The 24683-nt window shown below is 46.3% G+C and overlaps 1 protein-coding gene and 1 long non-coding RNA gene across 3 annotated transcripts in view; one reads left to right on the top strand and one right to left on the bottom strand.

Moving 5' to 3' along the window:
• The window catches only part of CACNA1H (calcium voltage-gated channel subunit alpha1 H), a 122996-nt gene that overhangs the window by 76179 nt on the left and 22134 nt on the right, over positions 1-24683 (bottom strand). For both annotated transcript variants that reach the window (XM_052679649.1, XM_052679650.1), the window contains exons 7-9: positions 17971-18286; positions 6382-6474; positions 3737-4526 (exon numbers count right to left, since the gene is read on the bottom strand). In XM_052679649.1, coding sequence (XP_052535609.1) covers positions 3737-4526; positions 6382-6474; positions 17971-18286 — 1199 coding nt within the window. The remainder of the gene's footprint in view (positions 1-3736; positions 4527-6381; positions 6475-17970; positions 18287-24683) is intronic.
• LOC128078922 (uncharacterized) lies at positions 14023-15176 on the top strand. Its single transcript, XR_008205922.1, has 2 exons — positions 14023-14069; positions 14307-15176. It is a non-coding gene; the product is annotated as an uncharacterized LOC128078922 (long non-coding RNA).

Here is a 24683-nt window from a genome sequence, read left to right as displayed (position 1 = left end):
TCTGCTCTATCCAATCCCCAACTCCACGCTTCAACTCTGTCCCAGGGCTGAGGGACCTCTCCTTGCAGTGTGATGGCCATTTTGTGCTCTGCTGCTTGGGAATTATTGACCCACACACCTCTCACTTTCAATTATTTTTGATTATACCTGATCAAGTTAGCATCATTAGCGGTGATCTGAGTGCTATCAAGCTGTTACACCCAATTTAGGTAGCGCTTCCATTTAGATAATAATGAGGAAGGAGAGGGAGAAATGAACCAAAGATGGCTACAGACCATAGATCAGTTTGGAGTCACGTAGTCTCTTTGCTCTCCTTCATCCCTCCTTCAGCTTTTAATAACGCTCAGGTGTATTCTTTACTTGAGGCAGGGGACTGAGTGTTCAGGGTGTTCTAAAATCAAATACATCACCGCATGTTTTGTGGTGTGAGGAGAAATGCTGGCTGTCCTCATGGGGCTGGGGCACAGCGATGACGTGGGCAGGCATCATGAGGATGAGTCAGGTGGAAAAGAAATCAGATTTTGTTTCCTCCCATTCAGGAACCAAATCCCCAATTTCCTCATATTTAGCAGCCAGATACTAATGGCAGGAAAAAAAAAAAAAAAGCCAAGAGGAATCAACATACACTTTCCTTGATGGAAAACAAGGTGCAAATGCCACTTGTCCGCTGGGAAATGCTCCTTCCTGGAGATGGGAGGGGGTACACATGGAGGCATTTCAGGGACACCAATGCAGAAAGCACCGAGTGGATGCTCCTGGCTGTGGTCCCAGGAGCTTGGAGCTCACCCAGCATTAATGCTGCTGATTCCAGCTACTCCTGGCTGACACTTGAGGACGTCTTCAAAGAGAAGGCAACAGCCCACAAAATCCAGCACCTTGTTAGACTGAAAGCTGGGTGGTGACAAAAGTCAGAATATATTTTACTTGCCTGAATGTCACTCAGATATCAGTGGCCTTCAAAATAGTCTTGTAGGAGAGGGCAGACCTCCTCCTGGTCTTTACATTGCAGACACTAGGCAGATCAGAAATATTTGCCCCCCTATTCAGCCTGCAAGCAGCACTGGTCAGCGCTGCACATCAGCAAGGCATTTCTGACTGGGATTGGTCAGATGAGGAAACACTGCAGAATGGACCCATGAGCATGGACACAGAGGCAGTGGGCTCGCCAGTCATCCTGTATGCTATCAAAGTGTTAAAAATTGTATGAAAAACACTGGCGCCACAGATGTCTTCAAAATACCAGAGTCTCCTTGGCTGCCTGCTAAAATAACCTCACAGCATTGCAGGGCACGAGAATGCAGAGGAACAGGCTGTACTTTATGCTGCTCAATTCCACAACAAAAGAAGGGAAGAGAATACTCTCTCCCACAATTGCATCTTTCCCAGCAGACATCAACCTTGCTTCCAGCTGGGTTTGAGAGTGCCCTGGCTGCTAATACCTCCTTAATGTACTCAGTTATCACTTGTGTGCTCCCCTTGCACAAAACTTGTGGAGAACAGACTCTGCTTGTTGACTTGTAAGAGTGGGGAGAGAACTAAGTGAAACAGCCCTTTGCTCAAGGAGGTGGAGGACAGGAGGGTTGGGCACAGCTTGCGAGCCCAAGTCCTGTTCCCTGCCTGGCACAGAGACTTAGCATGGCTGCTTTGCTAAGTTCAGGCAGGAATGGAGAACCATGAGTTGACCTAAGATGTTTGGCACCTAAAGATCCTCCCGACAGTCTGCCATTCACACTGTACAAAAAGGGATGTGGTGCAGAAGTGAATCTGACTCAGGCCTGTGGCAGGTGCAGGAAGGAGAACCTGGAAAGAGCTGGAGTTGTGGAAGTGAAGAGCTGGGCATTCGTACACTGAGATCTCCAGATGGACGTGGCCGGCTTGCTTCCTCTCCCAGCCCCTGTGCTGCCCACAGTGCTACATCAGCTGCTGCAACCACCACCTGCTTCCTCCATATAATCGCACTTGAAACAAAACAATCTCAGATTTGTTTAAAGCACTGACGTGTCCTCTGGGCTGAAATGCCCCATTGAAAGAAGGTATTATAGCTCCATTATTAATAGCAATTCCATCTAACCTCAGGCTTTTGAAGAACCACCAGAGGCCACGTGAAAATCTGCAAATTCAATGGAGTGGCCCTGGAGCGTTGCAGGCTTAGCTGAGATGTGGAGATTCATTCGCCTGGAGAGAGCCCCAGCAACAGATCCTCTTGTGAGCACAGAGAACCAAATCTCTGAGTTGAGCACTCCCTTCTGCAACAGCTCTTTTGCTCGTCCTTGGCTTCCCAGCTCCAGACTTCTGTGAGCCTGGACTTTTATCTCAAGGTAAATACACATTCTCATAATAACCTTCATTAACTTCCATAGTTAAAGATGAACCAGTGATTCATATAAAACCCTTGCTTAACAACGGAAGAACATTGGAACACTAACCTTGGCCCTTCTGCCCTTCTGCTAAGCTCCAAAAGTACAGAAATATCTGCCGAAGGCAATTTCTATAAACAATCCACTTTACCCTTTTGTATGATCACTTAAAAAAAAAAAGTATATTAACAAAGACAAGCCAACCAACCTATTTGGCAAGCAACCTTTACTGTGACCTCCCCCAAGCTAGGCTTGGTATTTTTTCAGCACATACATCACTAGGACAAATATTTGTGTCCATGCATAAGCAGATAAACGGTTTTGGAAAACGCAGGCATTGATAAAAACAGATGACGAGTTTGTGTTAAAGATATCAAAAATAAAAATGGAAGCTAGATCTTTTTGACTTTCTGAGGGCTTAAGACTATTTTTGATTCCAGATTTGTTGAGAACTGGAGAAAATATGCAAAACTGGAGAAAATATGCAAAACAGAAACCTAAGAATTGCACATAATCACTACTCCAGCAGTGGATGATTTATATCAGAGTGGAGATAAAGCTGCATTAACTAGCAGTGCTATTGTGGCTGCAGTCTGTAGAGATAAGGATGGGACAGAGGTACAACAGCGTCCCTAACATGTTTTTTATTCACTCAGACTGAATGGATCTCCAAATCTGCAGTAACACTCAGTCCTACATTTCTTCTACACTGGTGAAAAAGAAGAGGGGAAGCCTGAGAGCTGCAGATCTGCTGTGCTCCTGCTCTCACACGCATCCTTTCAGGACTAACACAGAGCTAGCCTTTGCCGTATCCGCAGGCCTACCTCCAAACCTTCTCCTCCTTCTTTCAAAAAGAAACCTTGGGCGTCAGAGCCCATCAAAGCAGCACCAGGGGGTCTCTGGAAGTATCTGCTGTAGGTTATTTCAACGCCTCCCTGTTTTACACATCTTATGTCTCCTATACGTCATGCTCTCCCACCAGCTTCCACACACCATTCCTTTTCAAGACACTTTTTCAATTCCAGGGGCTGCACTGATCTCTGCTTGGGTGGGAGCAGAGGGAGAACATTCAGGATATCACAAAGCACAAAGAAAAGCTCAAAAATACATGCTCTGTAACCACGGAAAGGGATCTGAAGTCATTGCCTACATCATCCCATACTGTGCTTTACCCAGTGACAGCAAATGCAAGGCTAGCAGGAACAGAGTTGTCAGTCTCTCAACCTGTCCTACTTCTGGCTTCTGTGATCACCTCAAATAGCATTCACAAAACAGCTTTCATCTCCAGCAACCTGCTTGGCTATCCTTAACATCTCTCTTGAGCAATCTGCCCTTTTGCCCTTTCCCCAAGCAAAAAAAATCAGCTCAATTGTCCTTACCATGCTCTCCTACCAGCTGCTGCAGCTTCCCATAAGAATCCGTGCCCAAAGTTACTGGGCTATTGACTACAGCCACAGGTGAATTGCCATTCTTCTTTCCTTTGGGAACTGGGACAGAACTGGCTTTGCTAGTTGGTGAAGGCAGGATGGTAGGATAATTCATGTTGCCATGGTTGGAGAGTCCAGTAGTGAGTTTAATGCTTGGAGGGGCATTGGAAGACTTACAGTTCACTTGTGGTCCTTCAACGTGACAATCTGCGTGGTAAATGCTATGCACAGACTCCGAGTCTGGAGGAGGCGCGGGGCTCTGCAAGTTGGGTGATGGAGAAGGGAGCATCAGCTGCCCACCAGGCTTCATCACCTTGAGTTCCAGGTCGCAGATCTCCGGGTTGGAGCGCGGCCCCCGCGGGCTCCCATTGCTGATGTGGTAGTGGTGGTGATGGTGGTGGTGGTGGTGGTGGATGAGGTGGTGAATGGAGGTGATGCGCTTTTTGCTCCGGCGGCTCTGCCCGTTTGTGGTGTTGTTTGGGTTGACTTTTTTCCTGCGTTTGCTCTGCCAGTTATTGTACAGGCGTATCGTCCGCCGTTTCACCTTCCTGAAGATGTGGCAGATGTACTTCAGCAGCTCCTCGTAGCAGCTGCCTGGCTCTGAGAAGCTGGCAATTGTGCTGTCATTGGAGAGATAACGGGCCCGCTGCTCCTGCATCAGCTGGTTCTCCCGCTGCTTTGTTTCAGAAAACTGTGTTGCTATCACAACCAGGCACAAGTTAATCATGAAGAAGGAACCAACCTGGAGAAAACAAAAGGAATTAGCAGGGACTTTACAAAGCAACCCATGCTGCCCGTGCTGGAAGCGTTCTTAGAAATCCTGTGATTTCCAAATGTGCCAAATCTCAGGGTCTGCTCACCAAATGTTATGTCAACATGAGCCTAAGCTGCTAAATTTGTTCCTAAACCATGGTAAATTATTTTGGCAGTGGCAAAGAAAGCTGTTAACAATAGCCTTCACCACTTTCCTCCTCTCAGCAGTGACGACATTTGCCACTAATGCAGGGTGCATGAAACACAACATAATCAGTCACTACAGCAAAACAGATCACTAGGAAGCAACCAGCCAATCTGCAAGAAAAGATGGTTTGAAGACCAATCTGTGCTGTACCAAGACTCTCTCTCCCTCTATCACTTCACACCCCACATAGGGCATCCTCCTTTCAAGGAGGAGGATCAGGGTTCATGTGTTGTAATGTTGTACTCGTGTACCTTTCTGACATGGAGAAACTTATCTCTAGGAGATCTGGTGCTCCTAGAAAGGCCTGATTTACTGACTGGTTGAACTGATGAATTCTTAGGTGACAGCAGGCTTTCAAAATGAAGTTCCAAAGACAGGAATATGAAGTGACCTAGGACTACAACCCTCCCCTCAGATGGTGAGTCTACTAACTGGCTTTTCACCACTTGAGTTCGTAAATCAGCCAAAGGAAAATGTCAAATATTCCCCTTAGAGAATCACTCCCCTTACATGTGAGAGGGACTGACGTCAAGAAAGTGCCAGGGCTTACACAGCCAAACCTCTGTGCTGGGCTTGGTAGGGAACGCATGGATTTAATCTGGGCCATTGTTTGGTCAAAATCTCAGGGGAAGCCAATGGGAGTGCTATTCTCCAGTTCGTAATATCAGCCTGGAGAGTGCTTCAGAAGCAGCAAGGGTGCCTACCCCAATTCCCAGTGACCTGGGGGTTAGTCAGATGGCTTCTCTGCAAGGATCCGTATGTAGAAAAGAACTCAAAAGAGTGGAGTGTAACTCTCCATTATGCATGGCCCATTGCTAAAGGGTCAAACATCACCAGCTTCAGAATGCTCTATCATTATCTCTCACACTGCCCTGATGCACACAGAAAACCACAGAGGCGAGGACAGAGCTCTATATAAAGAATATTCAGTCATAAAAATACTTGGAAATGCCCCTACCCCATGTCCTACTTGACATCTACATGAAACTTGTCCCCTGCACTCCTCCTGACTTAAATGTTTCTTTTCCACAGATGTAGACCCCTGGGGAAGGTTGTGCCCTTTATAAAACAGAAAAAGAGCCTTGCCAATGTAGGGTAGCAGCTTCTGAGAACAACCTCAAGCTCCTTCAATGAATGACACTTTGTTTCTAGAAATGACAGCACTGTAAGACCTCAAAAAGTTGTAATGCTATTATTACCTTTGTTTAAAAGGCTCATGTGAAGTTCAGCAGCTCTTTTGAGTGCTCTTCATTGATATAAGCTGCCCTCTGGCATGTTGAAGAATCTAAAGAAAAGCTGTATCTCCTCTACTTTTTGTTCTGATCAGCAGTTGCTTGGCTAAGGCACAATTGTTAGGACATACCAAGGTGACAAGTCCAAGACTAGTAGACTATGAAGGAAGGAAGACCATATGGCTTGACAAGCTGTGACTATGCATCACACATGACACCAAAAAGGACAGAGCCTATTGTAGCCAATAACCTGTCCCTAAGCACTAATCACAGCCTGCATCATTAGACTTTAGGGTGGGAGGAAGTTCTCCCATCCCAAATCCCAGCTGGCTCTCCTCTGTGAAAGGGGAACACCTTTACCCCACAAGGACAAGGAACAGGAGCATTTCACAGTTCATACTTACTATTATAAGCAATATAAAATATATAAAATTGTAAAAAGAATGTGCATCCATCACATAGTACATGATGTCAACCCATCCTTCCAGGGTTATAACCTACAGGAAGACAGAGAAAGAAAGTGTGAGAACAAGAGTCAGTCAGTAAACATCAGCCTTCTGCTACTCGTCACTCCTTAGCTTCTCTCAGGATCTACCCAGATCTGCTGCACTTCCATTCCCAGTTGACTCAGGATAAACCAAAGGACAGTCCTGAATTTTCTTCATAAATGTGGCACAATAAAAATGATAAAACAATACAATAAAACATCTGAAACGCTGGTTCAGAGCCAGTGCAAATAAATACCAAGCAAAGGTTACAAACAAAGCAGAAGTCTCTCTGTGCAGTGATCCGGGCCTCTACCTCAGCTCCAGGTCGTGTAGCACTACCTGTAAAACTCCTAAGGCTTTAAGTCAAATTTGTTTCTGCAGAACTGGTCTCTTTGTGATACCTACTGTCTCACCACTACACCTGCATGGCCAGCATCGCAGTGGCAAAGCATCCGAATGGAAAAGTTACTTTAATTAAACGGAGAACTGAGTTCATACTTGTTTTCTCAATCTTCCTTCTCCTAAAAAAGAAGCTGAGGATTTAATTAACACCACACAGACTGTGTGCAGAGCAAAGCGAGTGCTGCCATGTAATTTACACTTTTTATTTAGATAAAACATACCAAACTTCTGGTGCCGTCTTGCTAGTGGTGCTAGAGCTGAAATTCCAGCACAACTTCCAATAAAATCAAAGCTCCTTCTGAATGTACTTGCACTGATGCACCCCTAGCACAAAACCCAGAATCACCTGCAGCCTACAATTTCAGTGGCATCATTCCCAAGCTTAACTATGCTCACAATGATGGAACTGAAACATCAGTCTGCTTCGTCACTGTGTGTGTGGGGAACAAGGGAAGGATCAAGCCTGAGCAGTACAGATGGCTGTCTATATGGACAGCACAGAAAAGCAGGCTGACAAAGCACTTGTCAAAGCAGTGAATAAGCAGTGTTCTCTTCATACCTGGAGCATCAGGGCAAAATGTTTTCAGGGAAGTCAGATATGAATTCTTGCCCCTTTTCTCCCCTTTTTGTTTGTTTGTTTGTTCCTGGCAGAACTGCAAGAAGCTCCTTGACATGGGTCTTTGGGATATGACCACATCTGCAAAAAGGAGAGCACTGCTGTGCTCACAACCGTCGGTCCCTACAGCCTGCCAGAGACTGTTAAAGCTCATGAATGCTGGAAGAGAGAGGTATTACTCACCCCTGACTCCTCTCACCTTAAAGTCAATGCAGTGACGACTCACCACAAACTTTTCAAACCCAGTTCCTGTGTTGAAGCACATGCACACACTGTGCAGTGGGGTGAGGAGCCATCCCATGTGCTCAAACCCCTCTGCAGCCAGTCCCACACTAGCACCAATAAAGGTCATCTGCCAAGGAGCAGGTACAAATTGTCTCTGCGGCTATTATACTCTGTCAGCACTGCTAAAGCCTTGGAGCAGTCAGGTCTGATGGTGTGCTAGCTGCATTTACACAAATTGCATCCACTTTTCCTGTTCCCCATTACATGCATTAGATAAAAATCACATCCTTGTACAGGTATCAGAGAGCAATGCTGAGCTCTGGTGCCATGGATTTAACAACAAAAAAAAAAGAGAGAATACTCTTGGTCAATGTGAATTCCAGGGATTGAGCTCTGATAGGAAGCATTCAGCAACAGACACACCTTGTGTGTGGATGCAAGGGCTGCTGCTCACCCTGACTCTGAGAATGGGCTAAGCTGTCTGGGCAGACAGTGTCTGCAGACACTGGCAGTAATCAGTCCGTTCAGTGGTGTGAAAGAGACAAGCAATCAAACTCAAACTGCCCTTTTCTATCTTCCATTTAACAAGTTGAAATTGAGAGCAGAGTTCTTTCCAGCCCTATCCCTTGCATGCATGGCAGCAAAGCATCCCTGCTCAGTGCATGTGCAAGCTGATGAGGAAAACAGACGGATCTCATTGGGACGCAAAGGTAAGCTAAATCACTACAGCTATACAAGAAACTCCTTCGTGTTGTTTGAAGTCCCCTCCTTCCATCCCCCTTCTCCTCAGCTACAGGGGCATTTCAGCACAGCTGCCATAGCAGGTGCTCTGGCCATTTACACTCAGGGATGAAAAACGAGCCCACGGACTCCAAACATATCAGACACACCTCTGTCGAATTCACATTTGTCTGGCAATCCTCAAATCAAATGTATTAAACCAATGAAACAGCCCTCTCCACAAAAGGAGTTACCTGAGGGCTGCCGTTGGGCTTCTGCAGGCACTGCCAGCTCCCACCTGGGAACAGCTGCCAAGAGAAGTGTGAGAGCCAACCCAACATCTATCGAAGTATTTTTCTTGCAAGCTAGACAGCAATTGCAGCAAGAATCAATCAACGTGCCACATTTCTCCTCTGGAGGGCTCATCCAGCTTTCAGAATATTTAAGATGTAATTAGAATTTGCATTATTTACTACTCACTTGTAAACCAAGTGGGACACAGGAGGAATAAACAGACCGCTGGGCTTTTGTTCTCCTATTTGACATCACTGTGGATTCATTCTTGGACTCATCGCCCAGCAGCACCTAGGGGAGGATTCCCGAGCTGCCGAGGATTACAGAGTACTAGCAATCCTGTAAGAGAGCGCGCTCACAGACATCTGCCTTCCTTTTTTAATCAAATAGCTCTGGAGAAATGCAGGACGACACACATGCATGGCCACCTGTCTGGACTGAAACAGTCTCTATGACTTTTATAGCCTGATTCTTGCCATGCTGAGGACTTCTTTCCTGCTGCCCTTTAAAGGGCTCTCAATGACTTCACATGTGCGTTTCTATCTGCTCCACGATCCCACTGCATACACCAAGCAAGGCCTTGGTGTAAATGGGAACCTGACCATTTGAATCAGCCAACAGCTGGTCTATCCACCACAAACTAAATTCCTTCACTATTTTTGGAACCAAGACAGAGGCATCTGCACTGGTGCAAGGTTCACTGCTGCGGCACAGGCTTTCATCCTACACATTCATTCTCAGACCAGATGAATTCAAAGGGAAAGCTAACAACTCCTATTCTCTCCAGAATTCCAAGAACACTGATACATTTTTTTCAGTACTGCATGGACTACTGTTCCTCCCTGGAGGCCTCCTGAATGCAATACCACCTACTTTGCTAAGCAGAAATGACTTCTTCCACTCTGCAGTTTCCAATCTGATTAATCCACTTGATGGCAGCTCCAGCATTTGGCCCTCCAAGCTCTTTATAGAGGTTTTCTGAGGACCTGGAGCACCTTTCCTGTGCTTTCCAATCTCAGCAATCTATCCTGGGTAATGAAATTATGTCTAAGCCATGGTTGCTCGCAAACAGACGTATAAAGCAGCCCCTCCAAATGCACCAGTTCAAAACGACCTATAAACGCAACATGCAATCATTTATCAACAGAGATAAGATGGCAAAAAGCACGCTTTCTAATTCTGCCCTGATGAAAAAGATGTGCAAGTTACGTGACACACTAAAATCATCAGCTGTAGGGAAACAACCGAAAGATTCAATTAAGATGATTGGCAAGGTTGCCCTCGGGAGTGTTGCCAACTGCATTTGCATGCAGCAGACCTGGAGGGAAAGGAGACATTCCCCCTTTGCACAGGAAAAGGATTTTGGCCTCCAAAGGACTGAGGCAGAGTACAGAGAATAGAGCCATCACCAAACCTCTGGCAGATCCTGTGTGATGCTCAGTGCAGTCCTCACCAGCTCACTCAGTCCTGTGGCTCTTACACAGCATGGGCAGGGATAGGATATGTTATTTTTCTCCTATTAATACCCTTGAGGCAAAGTACTAAAGCCCTAAATCTTGTGACTGAGCCTCTCTCACATCAGTGCAAGGATTTAACTGAAAGCTCGCTGAGGTGAATGGAAAGACAGATTTTGTCTTCATCAATCTTCAGCTCCTCCATGCAGTTCCTAGTCTGGCATTTCCCCATCACCACATTCATATGGACAGGAGGAGAGTGGATAGTTGGATTTTGTTTTTAAGTCTCCTGCTCCGTGATTCTGCTTCTCTCAGTTTGCTCATACCACAATAATCTCATCAGCTCTTACTAAGATGCTCATCTGATTTATAGCAGCATAACTGGGGACAGAATCTAGTCAAGCTAATCAGAATCAATGTGATACTCCAGAGTGAAAATCACAAGGGAGATGTAGATTAAAGACACTGGCAATTAACTCAGACCTCCTCACTGTTCCTAGGGAGACAGAAAGTTTACGTTCTTTTTTTTCCTGGGGTCACATGAAAGGTCTCTGCAGAACAATTTCTTTTATTATCCCAAGGAGTTTTCACCATAAAAATCCCTGTCCTTGTGCTCTGCCAACATTTTTTGCAAGTTCTTGGCTGTAATCCATTGAAGAGCAGGTTATTTTTTGCTTTAGTGTCAGTTAAGAAAAAGGAAAAAAAATAATAAATAATAACTATCCAGGGAAGGGAAAAAATCACACCAAAACACCCAAACTTCAACCTAGGCTCCTCCAATTAGCAAAGCCAAACACTGATCTCTTTTCTGTATATTAGAAAGCACCCATGGCCACTGCCACATGGACTGCTGCAGACAAACCAACCTCGAGGTGCCACCCATCAGTTGAAGGAAGCCAGGAAGATTGTTGTGATTCTAAGAACTGAAGGTGCAGCATACAGAACTCCAAGCTAGCCCAGAGCCCCGACCTTTCTTATGGTAGAATTTCACTTCTCTGATTACACGAGCCAGCTTCACATGTAGAAACAGCCTCTTTAAGCACAGGAACCAAAATCAGCACATTGCACTTTTATCAACCCCCATCAAACACCCTGGGTTGATTTCAGAATTGCAGGTGCTTGTTCACCTCAGCACCCGACTGGAGCAGGAGGTGACAGATAGAGAAACCCAAGTGTTTCCAAACCATTGGAAGTGTTCATCTTCATTCATATAAACAATTTGCACTTAGCCTTTTTTTTTCTTCCTTTTTTGGCCTAAACAAGGTCCTTTGGGGACAAGATGGTCATTAGCCGCAGCAAAATCAATTATGCTAAACTGAACAGCAACTGAGTGCTGTCATGATTATTCCATTTTGTTGGTTTTGTATTTTACTTTTATCTCATTTCCCTGGCTAGGCAGCAATGCTTTCGTCTACAAACCTCATCGAGACAAGATACAACAACATAAACTCTGAAAGCTATTAATTACTGTGATGCTCTCAGTAAGTTTTATAAGGCCTCCAGCATTCATCTCAGAAAGCCTCTTATCTATACGCTTTGTCCTCTCTGGAGCATCAATTTGGCTAGCAAGCACTGGCCAGTGAATAATGGAGTATTCCTCTTCTGGAGGCAGTGTGCTTGGCAGCTAATCAAATTACTATTTTTGAAGTCAATTTCATAATTTTAATTATTTCCCCATGACACATGTTGTTAAGTAACCTGTGTGGTCAGAAAAACAGATTTTATTGTATTCTGAGTAATGTCCTTTGAACAGCTGCTTCTCCTTTCACTTTGAGGACTTGCTCACTTTGCAAAGAAAGTTTAAGCAGTTCCTGTATAAACTGGGAGTCTTGCAAAGCATGCATCTGCTCCGAAAAGCTGCAAAACAGAAAATAAAAGGAAACAGTGCAACCTTGCATTTATCTTGGATTAATGACAACCTCTCAAGTTTGTTCCATGGAAGCGTGATCCCTGGCCAACACTACCAAATCAGAATGGATCCCAAAAAGCAGAACACAGCCAGAGTGCAATAAAGTTGGACAGGTCATGATGTTATTGGAGGCTCTGAACAACATGAAACTGAACGTAAGAGCTTAAAATGGCATCAAACCTCAGCAACTTCTGCTGCACAATAAAGGTCTGTTGCTGTCTCCCCATTTAGTGCTAAATAATGCAAGATCCTCAGCGAAAACATCCCTGATTTCAGATGACTGCTGCTTGTAACAAATCACATCTCAGTCCATATTCATGAGGTTTGATTTACTGGCATAATTATCCTGTCTTCATTGTTTGTGTAAAGTATCTTATGCACAGGGAATGTACTTAACTGCTTAACTTCAGCAATAATGAGTCCATTATCATATAGACCCATAAATCAGAGTTTCATAGCAAAGATGAAAGATGAAGCACCTGCAATGAGAAGAGAGCCTACGCCAGACTGAGAGCCTTGCTGAAAGCTGTGTGCACAACAGAGCTCCTCCAGACACCACTGGGACCTGTAGCAGTTTGGGGTACTGAGCCCAACACAGCAAGGATTTTTGTTATCGCTAACATTACTCCAGAGATCCATAGCTTGCTGCAGGAACCCCTCTTTCTGCCATAAATACCAAAATCTGTCATTTTTGAGGTAGGATGAAACCCTTCCAAAGCTACAGAGTTCATAGCAGGTTTCTGTCTAACCCTGGATCCTTCTAATACCTCCCACGTGTTGGTGGGCCTGGTCCTGGAATCAGGATGGCTCTGGCTTGTGCTACATGGGACAATTCCTCCTAACCTTCAAAATTAAAGGTTTTCCAAAAGCAGCTAGTCCTCGTGGAAGCGCATTCTGAGATGCTTTAAAGGGGCTGGATATCTTTAGATTGGGTATTCAGCATGAAAGCTCTTCAAATGCAGCAAACAACGTTTAGTGTGCTGGCCAAATTAAGAAACAACAACACAGCACCAACAAAACTCAAACCCTGTAATTTAGATGATGGCCAAAACTTCTCTCCAAACTCAGCACAGATGAGCAATGCTGACACACAGCTCCCGTATAATGACACACATCTCTAGTTTAAAGAATGAAACGTCTGACCAAGAAAAGTCCCTTTTCGGACAAGAAAATTATCTATACAACAAACTCTGAAAACAAGGGCACCCAAAGTGACAGCTGCTTCTGAAAAGCATGGCCCACAGGACTGTGTGTTGCATACATACATAGAATTGCAGTTGGAAGCCTCAGGCTATTTCCACTTCCTTCTGTTCCATAAAAAAGCTATAGAAGCGTACCATGGTTTGGGTGGGCAGGGACCCACATTTAGCAGATCACAGCAAGGAAGAGTAGTTTACAGAGAAATGGGAGAAAAGGACCTTCCTCCTTCCAAACCTGGAATCCCATGATGTGAACCTCCCCAGCTGACCCATGAGCAAGGTAGGCATCGTGGTGGCAGCAGTCAGGAGCACAGAGACAAAGCAAGCTCCCCATCAGCACATGGAGCAGGATCCAAGTGAATCAATCGGGATTCGATTGAGATAGCTTGCACAAGTTCCAAGGAGCTTTTTTTTTTTTTTTCTCTGGAGCACAGGAAAGAAAACTTCACACGCAGACAAAAGGACCATGTCAGTAAGTGGCCAGCAGCAGGTGGCTGTCACTGCCAGCTGTCTCACTGCGCAGGCAGCCTGCTGTTATCTCCAGAGTACAGCATCCACAGAAGGACAAATGAAGGAGGAAGTGGGTGGCATCCATTCCCCCAACTTCCCATCCCAAACTTTTCTTCTTGAGCAGGTCAGCACACCTGCTGTGACACTCTCCTAGCTTCAGCAAACCAGGTGCAATGAGTTATCCACCTAAGCACACAATCAAGACAACTCCTCAACCTCTTGCTGCTGCTGACAGTTCCTTTAATGCTGCTCTATTTCCAGACATCTTTGAGAAGGTGATTCAGCTTTTTCTTTCTTGGGCATTCTCATCATGTCGTGCGCCTGCTGGGCTGTCTTCAGCTCTCATGAGCACAACCAGGTTTTTCTTTCTTCCTTCTGACAGCAGTAAGGGAGATGCTGAATGCAAAGCAGTCTCCTCTGAGAATTCCCTCGCTAGGGCCTTCTGATGATGGGCCAGAGATGTGTTACCTGTAGGACTTGATTAACTTGTTAACAGAGATGTCTTCTTACAGCAAAGCCTCGCAGAAGCAATATGCACTCTGAAGCCAGGAAGAGAGTCACGAATCCGAGAGCTGCATCCAGATAGGAATTTCAAGAGGATCTTCTAAGGAAGCCCGTTGGAAAATGCAGGTATTTCTGGAATGCACCGTATTAAGAAGAAGCCATGGAAAGGGAAAATCAGCTCTCACCAGAAGCTAACTCCTCAAGTTGCCAAAAAAATATTCTCCTGTGTTGGATGAACGTTACCTTAAAACTTGCTCTCAAAATTCAGTCCTTGCACCTACATCCTGGAAGGAGGCAGAGAGGAAGTTTGTTCGCTTGATCTGTCCTTGCTTCCACCCCACTGATGGTTATTGCTCCTTCAGCTTTGCCTCCCAATGTAAAGTGCTATTATAGGTCTTTGCTCTTCTGCAGGTCAGACCTGAAGTCATCTACACAACGGTGCTATGATTTACAAAGCAGCCTAAATCAGCTTTATTCTTCCCAAACTGTGCATCTCAGCAACCATCCAACACCCTTGTATTGTATACATAATGGGGTTTCTGCATTCAGGCCTGGCTGCACTAGGTTGACAGCTATGAACATGGCAGCTTTTTGGTTCTTCCACTGAGACTGTCAGTGATTCAAATTAAATTGGACTTTGGTTAGGTGAGTAATTCATCATTTGCAGTGTGACAATACCTGTAATTATTGCTCTTACTGTTATGGCTGAAACTCATATGCAGTAAAGGGATCTTAATATCATGCCAAACCTCACAGTTAATTTAGGTTCTATCTCCTTTCATTTATTCTCTAATAAGCTAATTAGTTCATATAATTTGCCATTGAACGTGCCTTTGTAACAAATATATACATGAATTAGTCTATTACACAACAAATGAGGGGAATCAAAACATGAATCACTTTCAGGATTACATAAGGAATTATTATCCTTGCAAACACCCATGGATGCAGCTACTGTTCTCATTACTCTCAGATTTTGCCTGAACTGGGTTGGCTTTCCTGTTTGATGCTTCTCACTCTTCTGCTTAGGTCAGCAATGTGTTTCCCTGTTTGGTGTGCCCCACTGTATGTCCCCCATCTGTATGCCAGGTTATCTGCAAGTTTAAGACCCCTACTATGAAGCTAAACGTCTTTCAGCTTAGCTGCTAAAATCCAAACTCTGGCAGCTGAGAAAGCTCAGCCATGCCGCTAGCTTTGTGCACTGGTATCCCATCCACAAGGAGCAGAGAAATCCAGATTCCCTGTCAAAGTCTGCTTTTGGTTTTGTTTGTTTGCAGACTGCACAGTATCAGACTGCCCTTGAAAACTCATGGGCACAACTTGCAGTCACCGTATTCAGAAGATTCCTTCCCTATTTCACCTGTGGGGCTCATTTCACCAATCTGCCTCCTGACAGCTCTTAAACCGTGCTAGATTTCAAACTCATTTGGGATAAATCATGAGGGATGCTTTATCCAGCTGAGTCTTAAGATTGCCATTATGCAAACGGGAGGCTCGCCAGCCCTTGAGGTTCAGTCCTCTGTCATAACCCTTGCAAAGTACCACGTATTCATTATTCCCCAGAAGGGCTCAGGACAATTGGATCTGTCTCATTCAGAGCACAGCAGAGTGCTTTCTGCCCAGTAATTCAATAGCATCTCGCAGGGAAGCTCCCAGGCTACGAAAGCCGTCAGTTCTACTTTCTGCACTCCTTCCTCTGAGGCCTCATCTAACTGCTGACCTGGTGCTTCCCAGCCTCAATATTAAACGTAATGAGAGCACAACTCAACAGCTTTACTTCTTAAATGTTCTCTGCTTATAGCAATTGTTTTGATTTAGCATCCAACCTCTTGCAGTAATGATTTAGTCTTTCCACACCCAAGCTAAGCAACCACCTTACTCCCAACAGCTGCTACTTTACCTGGAGTTATATTGTTTTCATTTTCTATTCTGAAAACTCAGAGAGGACAAGGGAATAAAGATGCAAGAGCCTTGTTTGTCTGGAAACACTCTTTAGCATTTGGATGGCCTAAGTGGCATTAAATTCATCCATAAACCTGTTGGCATGGGTTAAAGTGATCTATAGCTACAAAATCCAACTTTGCCAGACCCTCTGCTCTTTCCAAAGACCCCAGCTGAAATCTTTGCGGATTAAACCTGCACATCTGCAGGCCATGCATGCTGGAGAAATGGAATACCAAAGTGAAACGAAGGCTTGCTGCCTGCAAATCTGCTCGGGAAGCACAAAGGAAGCAGGAGCCCTGGAGAAGCACCTGCTCAATTTCAGTGCACTTGCACAGGCAGTCTGAACACACTGGCCTCTGCCTTTTCTCTAGAAAGGACACTGCTGTCCTGTGGTGGGAGCCAGAAAGGACCTTCTGGACACATCATCATCTGTGTGAGAGCAGAAGGAGAAAGCAAGTGCAGCCAAAGACCCACCTAAGACTCATGCTTTGATTTCCCTCTTCCCTTCATGTAGCACTCACTACCAGCTGGGATTCTCTTGTGACATATTAATTCCAGGAGAGAACCCAAGCATCTTTAAAAACAGCATAACAGAGGCATGAGGTCTGTCTGAGCCCTTCTGGGTTTGGTTTTGAGCCCCTGACACCAGCAATGGTGCAATTTGAGGTTTGCTGCTGTGAGAGCAAACAAGATGCTCAGAGCAAGCAAACGCCTCTTCACAGCTCTCAGATAAAATGACAAGTTATTACGTTCATATTATAATATGAAACCAGAAGGAAATTCAGGAGTGGAATTTAGAGAGGTGAATGAGCAATTACTTGTCATTAAGAAAACTGAAAGGAGATTGTCTCTCTTTTAGGAAGACGTCACCTGCTCTTCAGGAAGACCAAACAAAATAGGACGTGTAGCTGAAAGCACAAAGAAATCGGAATCAAAAACAAACTGCAAAATAAAGACTGAAAACTACGCACACCTCATTTCAAATCCACCAGCCCTACGAGAGCACAGCCTTGGGACTGGGCAGATGAGCTCTGCAGTGATCCAGAGCTACAAATGCACTGAAAATGCTCTGGTTACTGAAGTATGCCTTATCATTTGCCACCCGTGAAATCTTCCCCAGCCTGAGTCAGGAGCACTGTGGTCTTCATTGCAGAGCTGTACAAAAGTGGATCAAGTCAGACTCCAGCCCCACATGGTTAGACATCCCTTCCCAGGAACTCTAGCCAGAATAGTCTGTTTGGGTTATTTACTCCTCCCCACAGCATACCATGCTAACCAGTACGATCTTGTAACTCTTGATTCAGACCCAATTTTTGCCATCATGCTAGCTGCTACATTTCAGAACAATATTATATCTTGCTTAAGGATGTGGACATTTTTTTCCATTTCCTGATACTGCAGCAATAAATAAGGACCCCAACTCTCAGAGATTTCCTTGTTAGGATTTATCCAGGTCTAATCTGCAGTGCCAAAACTTGCCAGACTTTTGTCTGCCTGAACCATTTCCCCCCTCTTCCAGAACACTGAAAAGTGGCCATTCCCCTATTCTCTCTGAGTGCTCTGTTGAAGCATTGGTGCACAATGTTTGATTCATTTACTCTACGTGTCATTATGTGCAGCTTCATGCAGGTGGCAAGCAAATTCCTTTCTCCACTGAGGTATTGATCAAAATCCTCCCAAGCAGAGGATGACAAAACAAAGACATAGGAAACCTTTAGAGAATCATACCTGAAATATAGCTATCCAGGCATAGCCAATATTATCAAAATTGATAGCTCCATTGTGTGGGTTTACATCCCCTGCCATGCATACGTTGTAATATTGGTTCCAGTTTATGCAGGCATTCTTGCTGCTGGAGTCAGGGTTGTATAAACTTGGGGTGTAGGAGTCCATGCTCAAGGTGCACTCCACCTTGTACTCCTTCCTGGTTGGGATGTTGGAGCATTTCTGCATGCCGTTCTCACGATGGGATGAGCAGATGAATGGATTCTCCTCTGCTTCGTCTGTGCGGTAGTACGGATGCAGGAAGGTAAGGTTGTATGTCCTGGAGGGGAAGAAGGAAAGATGGATGAGAACAGGCTGCCCAGGGAGGTGGTGGTGCCCCATCCCTGCACACACCCACGGTCAGGCTGTGTGGGGCTCTGAGCACTGATGGAGCTGTGGGTGTCCCTGCTCAGCACAGGGAGTGGGACCAGATGGCCTTCAGAGGTCCTTTCCAACTCAAACCATTCTGTGAAATGCTGCTATCCACAGAACATCAACAAATCTTCCTGCAGCTCCACAAGACAGCTGCCATCACACAGTCACCCCCCATTACCATTTTTCTCTGTGCAGTGTCCCCTCCACGGCTGTGCCCCTGGAGTCAGGAGCACCAATGCCCATCATGCAGTGCAGATCCAGCACCTGCTCCTCAGTATATAGAGCAACCAAAGAGAAGCAAGACTAATGAAAACTGCCAGAAACATCACTTATGCGGCCTCTTTCCATGGCCAAAAGTAAGACTATGAGTCTGGATCATACCTTATCAGTAGGAGGACAAGATCTCAGCAACTGTACCGCTCTGAAGTGCCTCCCTTCTGCCTGCAAAATCCCAAAGCCCTGCAACTTGATGCCAATTCCTCCCATTTCCACCTCATCAGACAGGGGACAGGAAGCCACAGCAGAGACATCAGCCCCAGCCACTGCCTGTAAGGCTGATGATGCTTACATCATCGTGTAAGGCTCCAGTGATCTTTCAGTTAAATATCAGCCTGAGTTTTCCAAGTGAGCAAATGAGGCAAGACGGCTGACAGCTGAAATGAAGTGGTAAAAAGAGAGGAAAAAAGCAGCCCAAGTACTTCCTACAAGCCAGGGCAGGTAACTTTTTGTTCCCAACTAAGGATTTTAAGAGAGCTCTTCTGATGCTCAGATCATGCTTCAGATGACCCGAAGGCAAAGCAGCTTTCCAAGAAATTTCCCCCTCAGCACGTCTCCAGGATGAATGAGCTGAACTTTAATAAGGAAAGAGGCAGCTACGGGCATCTCAAATTCCTTCTGTTCTTGCAGAAGGAAAGAGCCCACATTAATGGGAACTGAATGCTGATTTAATTGGCCTGGATAAAGTTATAAAGCTCTGTTAGAGAAAAGATAAGCAAGTGCTCTAATTGCAGCATGGCAGGGATGTGCCTTTTCCAAGCGGTGCTCTGAATGCAGGCCTCTCCATGGCAATGGACGAGCATTTGTGGGGCACATCAGCACTCGCTGCTGAAGCACTGCTCAAAGCAAGAAGGTGAGAAGACCTCCAGCAGCAGATCTGCTGTTCAGAGCGGTGGGGATCTAAGGTGCTCTACAATCAAGAAGAAGATAAGGGAAAAAGCAACACAAATTACATGACCAAGCGAGATGTGGGTAGCAGACAAGCAGGTAATTCTTCAAGACAGGACAGCTGTATTTTTTTTCAATCCGCTCTGAATGTTCCCAACGATTGAATAAATGTGGCTGTAATGATTGCTGAGCAAGTGATACTCTGTATGATGGTCTGAAATTGCTCCCCATAACCCCTGAGTGAAGTCACTGAGCAACTGCGCTTTAGGAGAGAGCAATTGCTGCAGGGCAGAGCCAAGGGGAAATAAGCCCTGAACAACTTTCCTGAACAACCTTTTCCTCCATCAATGAACTATCTGAGATGGGTGCTGAGATTCATCCAGCTGCAAGAAGAGCACGGTAGAAGAACTGGGCATTGTTGGCTGTGAATAACAACTCATTCAGCAGCTATTCACCTCCCATCACACAACACTCCCATTTCCCCCCAGACACAACTGTAAAATCTGCCTCCCCGTATCTTCGATTCGAGAGACAAGGAAGAAACACATGAAAAATGTTTTTTCTTCAGCCCTCTCCTTTCCGCCCACAGAACGGTTTCACTTGGAGGAAATTTCCATATAAAACAAGCAGAAGATAAAGGTGAGCACTGCACCAGCACCTTGTTTGCTGGAAGATCAGACACTCCAAGCAGAAGAGTTTGTCACACAGAGGGGGTTATGGTGGAGAGGCAAAGGATTAAAAGGCACCGAGACACAGGGATGTGTCTGGAGTTGCTACAGGCTGTAGGCAAAGACAGCAGAGGAACTTCAGTGAAGAAACAGAGGGAGTAGAAAAGACAAGCAGCAACTTCTCCTGACTCACCACCAGCAGGGAGCTCTGTTTTGGCCTCAGTGGGTACAGAGGGGATGCATTCAGATGCAGAAACCAGGACCTTGCAAAGCTTGCTGTCCCTAAGGCAATAGCAGGAGAGATACTGAGATGTCTCACATGGTGCCTTCCCATCAAAGCACTAGATCTCCGGTTTAGGTTCTGCAGCTCTCTGCAGTTCTCATCAAATCCTGATGAGATGCATCATGTAAACCCAAAGCATTGGCTCTGGCTGGGCAGCTCCCAGTGCCCAAACCTGCTGCTTGCAGCAGGGAGAGCCACAGGCAAGTCTCACAGCCCATAAGCTGCACACCTGTAGCTACGCATTGAACTCCTATCCCTGCAGCAAGGCTGAGTGATCCTGGAAACATCTCTTGCTCTTTCTTGTTTCACTTAAAGCAATGCCTTTTGATCTGGATGTGCCGCTCCAGATGACACTCCTCCAGACTAGAACTGATCACAAAGGAAAATTTCCTCCGGAGCCAGGAGGAGCTGTGAAACTCTACAAAAACTTATTTCCTTCCCCACCCTGGAAGCAACACCAGCAGCAGGAGTTCCCCGATCGCGAAAGGCAGCTGGCAGCGGGAGGGACAGGAAGGCTCAGCATGCTGCAGCTCACAGGCCAGCATAATTAGGATTCTACCCAGAGCAAAGCTGGACTTGCAGAGGGAGAGGGACCATCTGGAGGGATGATTGGGTAATTAGCAGCTATGGCTGCACAAGCTCCTTTCCCGGGAGCAGTTTTGTGTTCAAATGCAGACACACATACGCCCGTGCCAAGAACACTGCCCATGGAAGAAGTGCTCAGACAGAAGGGCTGATGCGTCAGTGTGATGCTCTGCTCCGATCTCACAGCCGAGCCCCTGAGAGCTGCCTCTCCCACTGTGGCACAACGGCACACAGCATTCAGCCCCATGAGCTGCCTTTCGCACCGTGGCACAGTGACACATGGCATTCAGTGCTGCGTGCAGCTCACTGCCCTCCCAGCTGCAGGAGGGATGCACGTACATTGACCCGGATGAATCATCTTCATTTCAGCCTCCAGAGGTGATCTCCAACCTCTCGATGTGCCCAGCCCAGCTGGGCAGGGACACAACTAGCAACATGCCAGCTGGTTCTGTGGGAGCCCACGCACCCAGTTTTGTTGCAGGGAGAATGCAGCCAGGCTGGGGAGCCATAGGACCAAACCCCATCTCATTCCATGCCTCTCTATTCACTACACATTGCAAGTTGAAAGGCCCTCAGTGAGCCAGTCAGATCTCAGAGGCTGCATGTGGCCTCTGAGTCATGGTGTAGGAAGCCCTGGGCTGAAGGAGAAAAGGCTGCTTGCAGACACGCTGCCTCGGGCTGTGATCTAATAAGCTGCAGAGAGATCTGGGCACAGACGCTGGGGAGAAAAGCAAAGAATGACACTTTGGTGACTGTGGGAGGAAAATAAAAGCAGGAAAATAAAGCACAGCTTGATTGCGAAGGGTGGATGAAGTTTGGTGTGGTTCAGCTGCTAACTGGTTTTATCTTCCCTTCTCTCTTCCTTCCTCATTTTTACAACATCCCCCACACCCCCCAAAATAAATAAAAATTACAAACTAAAAGAGTCCTGCTCTTGACAGGCAGTGCATCAACATCAAGTGCACCAGGGCCAGTTCCTGCCCAGCCCTTTTCAAGCCTTTCTCCCTTCTTTGTCTACCTGGACACAGGACATCATAAGCATCCATCCAACGGGGAGGGACCCATAGCAGCACAGAGAGTGCAGTGGGAAGGGACACCCCAACCAGCAGCCAACACTGCAAATTTAAGTCCTTCTTTTAGTTTCCCTGTTTGAAGGTTGTGCTGGCAAAACCAAAAAGGGGAAAGACAGGAAGAGAACAGGAGTGAGAAGTGAAGTGTTGCGGAATGAGAGAATCCCCAGCATCCACAGCTACCCTGCCAAGACCACCTACCTCCATGTGCACGAAAGGTCAATTGGACTGCCTTGGTTTTTGCCAACAGGCACAGTTCAAAGAACTTATTAATGGTAATGAATCCACTAATCACGAGACTCTTGTGCTCTGGGGAAAAGTCATGAGAAACAAAGCCCCAGAATGGAGCTTGTTATCACATTAGAAAGGATTAACGCCCCTTTCTCGGCCAGCTGCCCAGCGTGCATCTTTCTCTGGGCTTACAGCAGCTTTGCTGTATTTCCCTGGGACATTTATGTGCAGGAAGGATAGCACTGAAGCAGGAAAGTCCATCTTCTCTCATATCAAAGGAGGCTTTCTGCCCCATCTGCCCCAGTCTCAGTCCTGTCATGGCATCATCCCTAAGTGCTGGAGCACGGCCCGAACACAATCCTGCTTCAGCTTCCTGAGGAATGGAGGAGGAAAGAGAAAAGGTAGAAAGCACCAAACAAGCTCACTTCCCTCTGAGGGAAGGCTTCGTTCTGGAAGAAACCCCGCTGCCAACCCATCTCTGCAACATGGAGAGATGCCGGGAGGAGCAATTAAGCAACCCTCAGAAGTACCTTTCAAACCGCCAGCTGCCTGCCTGGGCTGTGTGTGCCTTTGCACAGGTCTACAAAAGCCAAGGAGCCAAAGGCAGTACAATACCAAACAGATACAGAGTTAATTAAGACCGAAAAGCTCACATTAGAATTGTCCTGCAGCATTAGATAAACACAAAACACTTCACAGCTCTCTCCCCCTTCCAACCTGCTGAGCTCTCTGAAAGGCTCCGCAAGGAAGAAAACGCTCCTCTGCATAACAACATAACACACAAGTGTTACGTTAAGAGAAGCAGCAACAACACTCTGGGGGTGACCCAGATCCTTTATTGACCATGGCAGCATCTCCTGCTGGCGGGAGGGAACCAAAAGGGCTGCATGGGGACAGCAGATCTGAGATCTTACAGGTAAACTGCTGGTCATGCTTGCCTTTGCCATCCATGCTGAACTCTCAACTCTCAACCCAGGCCAACCCAAAAGCAGTGTGAAATTTCCCTTTCAGTTCCTACTGCTGGGAATCTCCTACACTCAGAGCCCATCCTGGTACTGCTATTCTTGCTGCCATGTGATGCTAAGCGAAGCGGCCTGGCCACCAAACTCTCCAGGAGCTGAAGGGGCTCTGAACCACCGGAGCCCCCAAGGCACAACAGCTGACGTTCACCTCTGGCCAGGGAGTCACAGCCTCACACATCCATTGCAAATACCACGAGAAGCCCTGCCCATAACTCAGGTCCTCCCCTTCACAGCACTGCAAGAAAACCCGAACCAGAAGCATCACCTGCTCAGCACAGTGCACCATCCACCCTCAATCACACACAGCTTCCTGGAGCACTGGTGAACATTATTTCAGGCTGAGAACAACAACACTAGGATTTAGCAGGACTTGGCAGATGAGAGTAGATGACCAGCATCTCATTCCTACTTCCATGCAGAGCTTCACTCTGTTTACTTCTATCCAAAACCAGAGCTTAACTTTAATCCTACAGCCCCTGCCTAAAGGTTTGGATGTTTTGTTCTCATTGGCAGCTTTCCCTGGAAGGGAATGGATGGTCAAGGCTCTCAAAAGCGATGCCAAGCACAGCAGCTCAGCACAGGGATGGAGCAAGTGATGGATCCTCTCCAGCCCAACCCTGGGCTTGCATCTCCATGCTGCTTTGCAGGCAGTCAGCATCCTACTGCTGGTCAGTAGCAATTGCTTGTTTGAAGCCAGAGCTGTGAGTTTGGGCCATGTGCACATCTTTCCTTGTTACACTACTCCTGATTCACTCCATGCCTTTGCACCTACACAACTTACTGTTGGGGTGATGAAGGCCACTGTAAAGCTGGATCAGTGCACACTATCTCCATGCCTGCCAGTTTCCTATGATCTTAAGTTTACCCAGTAAAGCAGACTCAGATGGCAGCTTCAGGTTGGGTGAGAACATCAGAGCAAATCTGGAGTTTCTCTGAAGCTCCTGATGGGCTGTGAAGGTGGAAGGAGAACATCTCACAGTACTCCTGCCTCACCAAACATCTCCCAGTGCTAATCACAAGGAACCTGACTGCTGCAGAGCGGTCAAGACCCTGATAAACAGATCCTGTGGTGCCTATGATGCTGCTAATAGCCTTTACATAACAGCCTGTTTCTTGACTGCTTAATGTCTCTATTTAGCAAACAATCATCTTGTGATTAATTTTAAAAGCTCCACTTCGCAGGAAATCACACAGTATTTTAGACTCCTGGTGCAGGATCTTTGGTGGTCCCTCCCTATCCAGCTACTGCTCTGTGCCACCACACTGCTCAGTGTGAGGC

The sequence above is a fragment of the Tympanuchus pallidicinctus genome, unplaced genomic scaffold (genome assembly GCF_026119805.1).
Source record: "Tympanuchus pallidicinctus isolate F22 unplaced genomic scaffold, pur_lepc_1.0 scaffold18, whole genome shotgun sequence".
Taxonomy (NCBI): Eukaryota; Metazoa; Chordata; class Aves; order Galliformes; family Phasianidae; genus Tympanuchus; species Tympanuchus pallidicinctus.
This window is presented reverse-complemented; position numbering and strand designations above follow the sequence as displayed.